A 12,185-nucleotide genomic window follows, 5' to 3' on the forward strand; every position below is an offset into this window, starting at 1 on the left:
TTTAAAAAAAGGGGGAGGGGATAGATAAACGTATTTGGCAAACACACTCCAAGCAAAAAAAAGTTCAACAAACAAATAAAATAAATAAAAGAGAGAAAAAGCACACTGAAGAGTAAGTGATGTGGCAAAATCATGAAGTCAAAAACCAATACAATAACAATAACCCGATTAACAAGTGAAGAGTCGGCTCAATTTTTTAGTTATGGAACTCATTAGTGTACTTTTTCCGGATATGAAAATAGGAAGAGATAGACGAAAAGGTGGGACAGCTTTATGTCATTTTTAGGTGAAAGAACTCGGAGGGTCCGAGTTCTTTGTTAAGCAAAAATAAACAAATAAGTCGGAGGGTACAACTTGTTGATGGCTGGAATTTGAATTTTAACAATGCAAAACGGACCGTGCATTTTGTATATATATTTTTTATCAAGCTAAAAATGAAAGCGTAGGGTCCGAGTTCCCTTTTTTAAATATTAATTTGAATCTGCCAATGGTAAACGGTAGGTCCGATTTACATTTATTGAAAATATCAGATTCCGTGTTCTTCTTCAAGCTTGCTCGTCTTCTTTCTCTGATTCTCTGCATTTATATTTTTTTCCTTCATGGTATATAACTAAAAAATTTGTTAGTATGGTTTCTGTTATTATTTAGTAGAGTAAGAAAAATAAATGATATAATACTTTTGAAAATGTATTATTTTGAATGATAGAGTACAAAAATAATACACATTTCTATTCATCTTCTAACAATAACAACAACAATAATAAACTTCCTAACAATAATAATTTTAATTATAAAATATTAAAAAAATTCAAAAAAAACCTATATCTGGTAAAAATGATAATAATTCCTAAATTCAATTTCTAACCACAATAATAATAATTAGCCACTTAACAATAATAATTATAATTACGAAATATAAAAAAAATTAAAAAGATTTAAACAGAGAAAGAAAGAAGAAGAAGGTGGGAGTGAAGTTCAAAGTGATTGTAATTGGATAATGAGAGTGAGTTGCATGGGTCTTTGTTTGGTTTCAAGGCACTGTTCGGGAAGAAGCTATTGTACGATGATGCGTATCCAGACTGCATCAAATCGGACCGTGCGTTTAGTGAAATGTAACTCGAACAGTCCGTGTGATGAATAAAAACTCGCATGATCCGAGTTGTGGTTTTACTGACACCACAAAATTGTGAAGCACCTCTCTCCCCCATATGAGAGTCCAACACTACTCATGCATCCATATGCAATAAAATATAGTGACAATGTTAGAGATTTACTAATATTTAAATATTTTGATTTAATTAAGATAACAGTGATAATGTTATAAATATTAAAATTGTTTTTAATATAATAATTGTTGAAAATGACATAATTAATGTATTATTATTATTATTATTATTATTATTATACAAATTTAATTTTTAAGTAAAGAAGGTTACATTTGTTTAATGTGGTCTATGGCTACGTTTTGTAGGGTTTATGGATATTGCAATATGACCACTACATGCTACCGGATCGATACAATTCAATAATGGAGGGGCATTTACGGGACACCAGCTTTTATCATGTTTCACAGATCGGAGTTGTCCAATGTCAGTCGGGTTCTATTCAAATTGTTCTTCGTCAAATACCTCCTTTTTTTTGAAACCACTCCTAATATATATATAAAACTACTAAGCATAATAATCCGTACTCAATTTTCAACGGAAAGTAAATCTGTCTTGTTTTGCTTTGCATATACAATGTAAGTGAACAACATTAGGAACTATGGATAGAGAGGATAAATGTATGGATAATCAATGATACAATAATAGATGCTTATAAATAGTACATGTATAGGGTCAGCTAGTCATCATAGTTCAACTAATATCTCAATCGAATTCATTTTACAAAAAAAGAAGGATACATGGATAATCAAGCAAAGAGTAGTAGTGGTGCTTCCTCTTTTACTAGTGCTATGAATCTTGACCAACAAGGAGTGTCTTTTATTCCTCAACGCTATGTTCTACCCCCTTCACAACGCCCAAACATCATTCATCATCATGATGAACATGTTCTTCCTCTCCCTATAATAGACTTGTCTGATTTTCATGATCAAGCTCGTAGATATCAAATTATCAACGAAATCAGAAATGCTTGCAAGGAGTTTGGTTTCTTTCAGGTATTTATATATATATAGCACAATGGTCAATTACTCAATTTTGTATATCATTTAATTTTGCTAGGGAAATACATGTATGCAAGTACAAATATAGATTGTACATGATTGTGGATAATTGGGTATCGTTACAAATTAAAAAATATGGTTTATTATACATTAAAATTTAGTATAAAGTGGATTTCATTTTTACACTCTTTTAAGTGTAAATTTTTTTTACACACTCTTTAAGTGTAAAATTTTTTTACACTCTCCTGGTGTAAAAAAAATTACATTGTTAATTAGCTGTTACAGCATTAATGAAATAGTAACGTTGAGTAACCAACTTTTTTTTGGTTAATATCAATTGACTTTTTATTTAATTTTAACAATTTTATAACTGAAAATATTTAATTTAATGACAATATAAAACACATTATTAGTGTATAATAATATAGCAATAATAATATATAATTATCACTCTCTAAATACTTAATATATTTGGATAACTATATATGATGATGTACACATTTTTTTTTATTTTTAATTGCAATTAGGCACATAATTAGTTAGAAATTATCAATTAGTTGAAACTTATTAATTATTACCAATAATATTTTATTTAAAGTGAAAATATTATTATGCAAGTTGTATGTATTTCTGATGGTTGCATGTATGTATATATAGCCCTTAAAGACTTTGAATAGGTATGTACACAAATGATGACATTGACATGCCCCTTTTCAAAGCGACAACATAGACACCAAATTATAAAAATAATAATATAAAATTAAACAATTGTCTTGGGTAATAACAACATGAAGTTATATGTCAAGTGGATGAACACACTCATCATAATAGCAACTTTGATCTTGACTTCCAGAGATATATACTTTACTTCCATTTCCCATACCGCAATTTAAGATACACTGTCTTTGGCTGCTTCCTTATAAATGAATCATTCATAGCTTGTTACAAAATATCAAATGTACTTTCCTTCCTTATGTATAACAGCAACTAGTTAGAAAAAAAATAAGCAATTTTCCCCCCTTAGAATGGAATTGTATTCATATCATTATTATTCTTAATTCTTCCTATACATGTATGTGGCTTTTCTTCATGCATGAACCAATTACATAATACATTAGATATTATTAATATTGTTATTATTAAATTCAATTATGAATAATATATAGTTCTATTCACAAAACTTATGATTATTATTTTTGTGTAGGTTATTAACCATGGAATTGATGAATCAGCAATAAATGAAGCCCTAAAAGCTGCAGAGGAGTTCTTCAACCTCCCTCATGATGAAAAGATGTGTTTGTTTTCTGATGATGTTCATAAGCCAGTAAGATATGGAACAAGCCTTAATCATGCTAGGGATGAAGTTTTTTGTTGGAGAGATTTCATCAAACATTATTCTCATCCCCTACCGGATTGGATTCATTTGTGGCCTTCAAATCCACCAAGTTATAGGTATATTATACCAAAATCAATAATAATCTTATACCAAATTTTTTTGCATGCTTCATCTCTTTTCACTTTGATAAATATAAATATCCTAGAATAGGATTATATTATACATGATCTGTATTTAAAAAAACTAATTTTTTTTTCTGCTAATATAAAAAAATTTGAATATTTTTATTTCTTATAAACCTTTTCTATCTTCTCCTTTTTCATTATACTCTATTTTTTCTAGTGAATTTAGTGTTCTATATATGAACCAATAATAAAAAGGTTCATTCATAAAATATTTCTATTGTATATTAATTATGGGTTATGCTACGTGTACACTAAAATCAACCACTAAAGTCAGTCACCTGTATAAAATACATATTAAAATATAAATACACATTGAAAATAAATTAAACCACACATATATTTATACACAAATATATTGGTGACTAATTTTAGTGGCTGATTTTGGTGTACAAACAGCATTTTCTATTAATTATTTTTTATCAAATTTTTAAGAAAAAAAAATAATTCAATCAACTATAATTGGTAATAGGAAGAACATGGGAAATTATGCTGAGGCAGTGCAAGATCTTCAAAACAAACTAATGGAGATGATTTTTGAGAGCCTAGGGTTAAACCCTAGCTACCTTGAAGAAGAAGTTAATGGTGGATCTCAACTCCTAGCTGTGAATTGCTACCCAGCATGCCCTGAACCCGAACTAACCCTAGGGATCCACCCTCATTCCGATTATGGATCAATAACTGTTCTACTCCAAACTCGATCCGGGCTCGAATTCAAGAACAAAAACAATAATTGGGAGGCAGTTCCCTTAGTCGAAGGTGGCCTAGTGGTGCAATTGGGTGATCAAATGGAAGTTTTGAGCAATGGAGTTTACAAGAGTGTGATTCACCGAGCAACAGTGAATGTGGATAAGAAGAGGTTTTCAATTGTGAGTCTTCATAGTTTTGCAATGGACAAGAAGATAGGGCCAGCAAAAGAGCTTGTTGATGATAATCATCATCAATTACCAAAGTGTTACAATGAATTCAGCTTCAGGGAGTTTCTTCAATTCATTTCCAACAATGATATTACAAAAGAAAGGTTCCTAGACACTTTGAAGATCATGAAATAATTAAACCATATATAGATTTTGGTATGTATGTTCTTTTTTTAGAGTTTGTTTGTGATTTCAGATTTTGGAGATAATGAAAGGATTTGAAGAGTAATTAATAAGTTTTTCTATCCTTTCATTATTTCTCCTTCTAAATATATCTGAACTTGCAAATATACTTTTAAGATAGATGCAAGGTTTTTTCAAAGAGCTAATCCTGAAGCTGTTTGATTATATAAATAGGAACATCCATGCACCTTACCTAATTGTTTGTTTAAGGATTTCAGTACTAAACATAAGTGAAATAATTATAAAGCAATAAAAGATAAGGTTCTTTTTGTCAATCGAAGACTTCAAGGTGACACTCATCAAGTCTTTTAAAGAAAACTTGAATCGGTGCAAATTGATTAGGCATGTACTATTTTCCTTCTTCTTGTCACCATGCATAGCTTTTTTTTTTTTTTTTTGTCTTATTTCGCTTTCCTAATTTACATGAGATATTCTTATATATTCTAATAGCATTATTTGTGCAAGTTCCAGCCACCGCGTGACGCATTGATATAACTATGTTATTTTTATTATTTTCTATTGAATCTCTCAATTCGATTAATCAAGTACTAAACCGTCACATATCAAAAGTTTATTTAAAAATTTATTATTAACTAAAAAGTTGCTGGAAAAAGAAAAAAAAAATCTCAAAATAAAGCATTAAACAATTATTGAATTTGATATCATATTTTAGTTTTGATCCTTGATATTAACAAGAAAAATGAAAATAAAAATATAATAAAGTTAAAAACATAATATTAGTCATAATGATCATAATCGAACTAGGCTAGATAATCTGATAATATAATTAGTGTTGGGCCAATTGTGGAGATTTCGGAAAAGAATTAAGTGAAAAAATATAAATTGAGAAAACATTTGTGGGTCTCCTCAATGCATGTAGTTCTTCAGCTCTCATCGACGAAGGTTGTAGATATTTTCGGACTATGACTGAGGTATTTGGTATTCAGCCCTTACCCGAGCATTATGCTTGCATGGTAGATCTGCTTGGGAGGGCTGGGCAACTTGAAAGGGCATACTGTCTCATAAAGCAGAATGCAAGCGCCGATGCAACCACCTGGGGTTCTTTATTAGCAGCTTGCAGGGTTTATGGCAATGTGGAATTGGGTGAGACAGCTGCTAGACATCTCACCATGATTGACCCTGAGGATTCAGGAAATTATGTGCTTCTAGCAAACACTTATGCATCGAAGGACAAATGGGAACATGCAGAAGAAGTTAGGAAGTTCATGAGTGAAAAGGGAATGAAAAAACCTTCAGGGCATAGTTGGATACAAAGAGAGATAAGTGGACAGTTTAGAGATGAAATATTTTGATTGTCAATCTTCTGCTTGTTAGATATATTATTTCTGCCAATGTAATGGCATGAATTCCTCTTCTGCATTTCCAAAGTTCTTTCCAATGGTGGATGCTAGAGAAGAAGCACATTCGTTGTTAATCTCTGCTCATTGAATATCTGATTTCAATCAATAAAATGATCACATTTCTTCTCCATCTCCAAAGAGGATCCGATTGGAGCTAAGGTTCAATGCTTTTGAGAAAGGTATATCAGAGGGCTTGCTCAGGTTCAATCAACGGCAGCTAATATTTGAAATTGTTGTCAATATTACTCTGGCAATGCTTATTGGAGACAAAATTAGCAGATATATCCTTACTTCCCGGTAATTTTCTTTGTGCTGTATCTCCAATTTATTTAGATTTCTTTTTTCTTTTGGTGTATAAACCGATAAAAGCCTCAAAAAATCCTTATTACAAACTATTACCTAATACGGCACTATGAAGGGAGGTGGAAAAAAAAGAGTGGAGAATGAGACATAAATATGAACATAAGATTTTGAAGTTTTATTTAATCAGTCTCGAATTAGGTAAAAAGGCCTTATAAACTGGCTTTCTTAGGGGCTAATAAACATAACAGCATTAGATAGATGAGCACACACATTCATCATGCAGTGATAAATTCTCCATGATGGCATGATTGTAATTGATTTAGAACCTTTGTAAGACAAAATCTGATTAAACTATCAAAATAATACATACTAGACTCACATCCATCTGATGCGCGGAGAGCTAAATTGATTATACTATATACTATAAATTTAAAAGTATTATATTGTTTATAAATTAATTAGATAATATGTAGATTAATATTAAACTTAAAAGACTCATTTATAAAAAATATTTATAATTTGTATATAATTTAATATAATTATTCAAAAAAAATATATAATAATAACAACAAAAATATTGTGAGATTGATCTCTTTCTTAAATATCGATTTATATGTGTTTTTCTATTACTTTTTATATAATAGAAAGCTTTCTTATATACTTTATCATTGATAGGACAGAGGAGTTGAACTCCAATAACAAAAAGGGTTAAGAGTGGTTAGACAATTAGTTTGGTTGTATTTGTTTCTAGTTTGTGAGAGAAATTTTCTCTCTACATAACACAGTGAATAATACATTCAGTGAATTGATGCACAGTACGTATATTCTTTCAAAGCCTTTCATCATCTTCTTTAGGTAGAATCAAGATTTTTTTGATGGTATCAGAGCTTAACAAGATCCATGGCACAAATCATCACTACTCCCACCACACCTCATATCCGGATAACCATAGTTATCAACCTAAACTAAAATCAACATGGTTATAGTTATCTCATCTCTCTTGACAATAATAAATATTTTCTCGTCTGCCACGTTTCTAATAAACAGACTTCCTTCTTCTATTCTTTCAAATAAATCACCTTATGAGACCTTATAACACTACCAAACTAGATTATAGATCCAAACTTTCTGTGTTTATAGATTATGCTTCCAATCACAAGAATTCTCACTTTCCTGCATCTTCTACACAATTTTCAGCAAGCAATACTAATCACTCTTCTTCTTTTACTACTCCTAATACCAATGCTACTTCTAGTGTATCTAATCCTTCCTTTTCTAATAATTCAGCATCTGTACCTACTCACAACAATTTAATTCCTTCTTATCTCATACTGATTCTCCTTCAATTCCCATCTTTCCCCCCAAACTTCTTCTAATCAACATCCTATGCTTATTCGGTCAAAATTTGGTGCTTCAAAGCCTAGAATTTTGCACACTAAGTTATCTACATTAAATTCAGATCCTAACTTTCTTCAAACTGTACCCTCTTCTGCTAAGCAAGTCATTGAACTTCCTCACTGGAAAGCTGCAATGCAAGCTGAAATTGATGCCTTAGATAAGAATCACACATGGCAATTGGTTCCTACACCATCTAACTCTCTTGTAATTGGCTCAAAATGCGTGTTTGCTATTAACAGTATTAAGCGAAATCCAAATGGTTCTGTCCTCCGACACAAGGCCAGGTTAGTTGCTTTAGGAAACCATCAAATTGAGGGAATAGATTTTACTTCAGTCTTTAGTCCTGTAATTAAACCACCTACAATTCGTCTTATTCTAACCATAGTCTTATCATCTAAATGGCCAATTTTACAATATGACTTCAACAATGCATTTTTCTATGGCAAGCTCAATGAAACTATTTACATGAAACAGCCTTTGGGATTTACACATGGTGACTCTAATATGGTTTGTCACTTGAATAAAGCTATTTATGGCTAAAAACAAGCTCCTCAAATTTGGTACATCATATTATCTGCTACTTTAACTACTTTTGGCTTCAAAAGCACTAAATCTGATCCATCCTTGCTTTTTAGAAAAATATTTAACTCTTATTATTTATGTTCTTGTTTATGTAGATGATTTTTTAGTAACAGGGAACAGCCCTATGAATTTTTTTTTTATTCATCAGCTACATAACATTTTTTCTTTAAAAAGCTTAGGCACTTTTAGTTATTTTTTAGGAATCGAAGTTAAACAGCTTGATTCAAGTGCATACCATCTATGCCAAACCAAATACATCTGTCATTTACTTGACAAAACTGGCATGCTTTAATGCCAAGCCAGTCTCTACTCCCATGATTACATCAGAAAAATTAACAAAAGGTGGTGTTGCTTTCTTTTCTGATCCTACACCCTCACTAGACCTGAGATTTTCTATTCAGAAAAATTTTGATATACTTAGTTGGAACTATTCACCAAGGCCTTTTGTTTCATCCCTGCACTAACTTGAGAATTCTTGCTTGTTAATATGCAGATTGGGCTTCGGATATGGATGATAGATGCTCCACTTCTGGTTATTGTGTTTACATAGGAGATAATTTGATTGCATGGTCCAGCAAGGAACAACATTGTTAATAAATCAAGTGCTGAAGCAGAGTTTAGAGCCTTATCAGACACTACTTCAGAAATTGTTTGGCTCCAACCACTGCAGTTATATATTTTGACAATGCAAGTGCAGTTCAATTGTCTCACAATCCAATTCTTCATCATGGAAGCAAACATTTCGAACTCAAACTGCATTTTGTTAGGGAGAAAGTGAACCAGCAAAAATTACACATAATTCATATCAGATCAAGTTGCTGATATCTACACTAAACCCCTCTCCTTATCAGCCTTTACACGCTTCAAAAACAAATTTAAGGTCACTTCAAGAGTACCCTTAAGTTTGTAGGGGGATGATAGGACAGAGGAGTTGAACTCCAATAACAGAAATGGTTAGGAGTGGTTAGACAATTAGTTTGATTGTATTTGTTCCTAGTTTGTGAGATATATAATGCAGAGGAGTTTTCTCTCTGCATAACACAATGAATAATACATTCAGTGAATTGATGCACAATAGAATTCAACACACATATATTCTTTCAAAGTCTTTCACCATCTTCTTTAGGTAGAATTAAGATTTTTTTTAATCATAAAATATAACGATTTCTTCCTAATATAAAATAAAATTAATTAATTCCTGAAACAAGATTTTTGAACTTTATTTTTCGAAATACTTTTTTTTTAAATTAAGGCAAGTTCACCGCACCCCCGGCGAACTCTAGAATAAGTTTCTAAAATAAAAGCATTCCTATTGGAGAGTGGATCGGAGAACCACAATTTTATTTTCCACTTTTGTTCTCATTGTTGACATTTTTTCTCTATAATGTCAATGAATCCATTGTTATCCATTCATTACGATGGTGAAATAATGTATGATGAAGAAAGTTCTATCGTTTTTAGATCGGAGCAACTAACAATTACCTATATGACACCGGAAGTCAACAGTCTAATAGCGTTGAAGAATCTGATATTGCATTCCGTCGGACAACAAGAGGCAAAAAGGGTGAAGAAAATTTACTACAAATATCCGACTGAAGTAGATGGCAGTTTATTTTATAAAAGGTATATTACAGTTGTCTTGTCTCTGCTGCTAGTATATTTATTAGACCACGGTTGTGAGAAATATTTCTATTATTTTGAATTAGGTGTCGTTCACGTGACGATGAGAACGTACAACTTATAAGGTCGTGGCACAACTGATGGACAAATGTTCATCTGTTGAAATTATTCGTGTTTCTCGTTGAGTTGGGTGGCCGAGAATCATCTGCAGATACTGTCAATGATAGTTCGTGGAGTAGAGCTGTTAGATGAACTATCAGAAGGATGATGGTGGATCTAAATATGCCACCTGAAAAAGTAGTCAAGAAGGGTCTAATGTTAAAGTTCGTAATGTTGACTTGATGGATGACGATGTTAAAAGTCGTAAGGGTTTTGCTGTCAGGGATCCGAGGATAGATCAGTATAAAGTTAACCCCGATGACGGAGATGATGCTGATGAAGAACCACTCAAAATTCCCGATGATAGTGATGAGGAAGAAAAGATGAACTACTACGGTGACACACAAATCGCTCTGACACAGCCTGCCATTTCTCGACCATATGACCTACGGGATCATATCACGAGGTTGAATCTCGATGCAATGACTTCGGATTGGTCGTTTACCCAGGGAGGCTCCGAAGAGAATCCAATCAATGAGTTCCAGGTTGGACAACAATTTAAGAACAAGAAAGAAGTCATGTTGGTAGTTAAGCGATACAGCATCAGGAGGGCCGCGGAGTACAAAATAGTAAACAGTGACCAGTTGAGGTATAATGCACAATGTATCCAGTTCGGGTCCGGTTGTAATTGGAGCATATTCATATCATATCGTCGAAAGCAAGAAAAGTGGGAGGTTAGGAGATACACTGGTTCTCATACTTGCATGCATACATCGATGGGGCAAGACCATCGTAGGTTGGATTCGAAGGTGATTGCTCAACACATTTTCACGATGGTCAAAGCCGATCCAACAATCAGCATCAGGATTCTGCAAGGAGGTATAGAGAATCACTTTGGTTACAAGACGTCCTATAGAAAGGTTTGGCTTGCAAAACAAAGAGTCATTGCTAGAATATATGGCGATTGGGAGAAGTCATACAACGAGCTTCCCCGTTGGTTATTCACTATGCAGATGTACTTTCCTGGAAAGATTTATTTCATTATGGTTATTCACTATTAAACAATTCAACCATGTACAATAAGCTAACTGAAAATGTGTCACTAGGTACTTGGGTGCAGCTAGTGACACAATCTTGGTCTGGTTCTGCCGACACAGTCATGTTTCATCGAATTTTTTGGACGTTTTCACCATGTGTTGAGGCTTTCAAACATTTCAAGCCACTTATTTCTATTTATGGAACCCACTTTGTTGAGTTAAGAAATTAACTAAATTAATTAATGATGACAAACATTATTTTTGGGCAATTATCTAACTAATGGTAATTATTTGTGGTTAAGTGTTGCAGGCCAAAATTGATATACAAAGGCAACCCAATTGGATGAAATTAAAACAAGGCTGGTGGGCTACAAAAATAGAAGCCCAAAAGAAAATCAAAGCAAAGAGCTAAATGGGTTGAAAATCAAGATCCGATCCAAGCCCGTATCCATCACTCCAAGCTGATCCATCCAATTTGCTCTCACACCAAAAGCAACGTTCACTTTTCCTCTTGGTCAGAAATCACAGAAGTGAGAGAGAGCTTCTTTCCTAAGCTATTCACCAAAAAAGCAAGAAAGAGAAGATTAAGCAAAAGGTTGAAGTCTAATCATCCACATCAATTTGTATCAAGAAGAGGTCAGAAGTTAAAGGTGATTTTATTTCCTTCTACATGCATCTCATTTTCTTTTCTTCATCTTCAACTCTCTGCCACTCCATATTGGGATACATGAGAAAGATGATGTTTATTCTTCACTGTTGTGCATCTACAGTCACAAGTATGTCTTAGGGACCAAGTTGTGTTTTAATGGCCAAGATCTGGTGTACCATTGGAAGACTTTTTGTGTTTGCTGTCCTGAGGCCTTCGGACAACAAAGGAGGTCAAAACCAAAGTCCTTAATTTGAGTAAAAATGGAAGAAAATAAACGGCTGAGTTGGTAAAGCACAAAACTCAAGGTTTGACCTAGGAAAGAGCAACATGCAAGGAGATACAGAAGAAGCTGGC

At 32.7% G+C, this 12,185-nt stretch overlaps 1 protein-coding gene across 1 annotated transcript in view; it reads left to right on the forward strand.

The window, feature by feature from the left end:
* The window catches only part of LOC107486139 (2-oxoglutarate-dependent dioxygenase 21, chloroplastic-like), a 5,488-nt gene extending 611 nt beyond the window's left edge, over positions 1–4,877 (forward strand). Inside the window, exons 2-5 of the mRNA XM_052260705.1 lie at positions 2,223–2,277; positions 3,018–3,122; positions 3,369–3,616; positions 4,155–4,877. Coding sequence (XP_052116665.1) covers positions 2,223–2,277; positions 3,018–3,122; positions 3,369–3,616; positions 4,155–4,734 — 988 coding nt within the window. The 3' untranslated portion in view covers positions 4,735–4,877. The remainder of the gene's footprint in view (positions 1–2,222; positions 2,278–3,017; positions 3,123–3,368; positions 3,617–4,154) is intronic.
* The last annotated feature ends 7,308 nt before the right edge of the window (positions 4,878–12,185 follow it).

This window comes from Arachis duranensis, chromosome 4 (assembly GCF_000817695.3).
Source record: "Arachis duranensis cultivar V14167 chromosome 4, aradu.V14167.gnm2.J7QH, whole genome shotgun sequence".
NCBI classification, from domain to species: Eukaryota; Viridiplantae; Streptophyta; class Magnoliopsida; order Fabales; family Fabaceae; genus Arachis; species Arachis duranensis.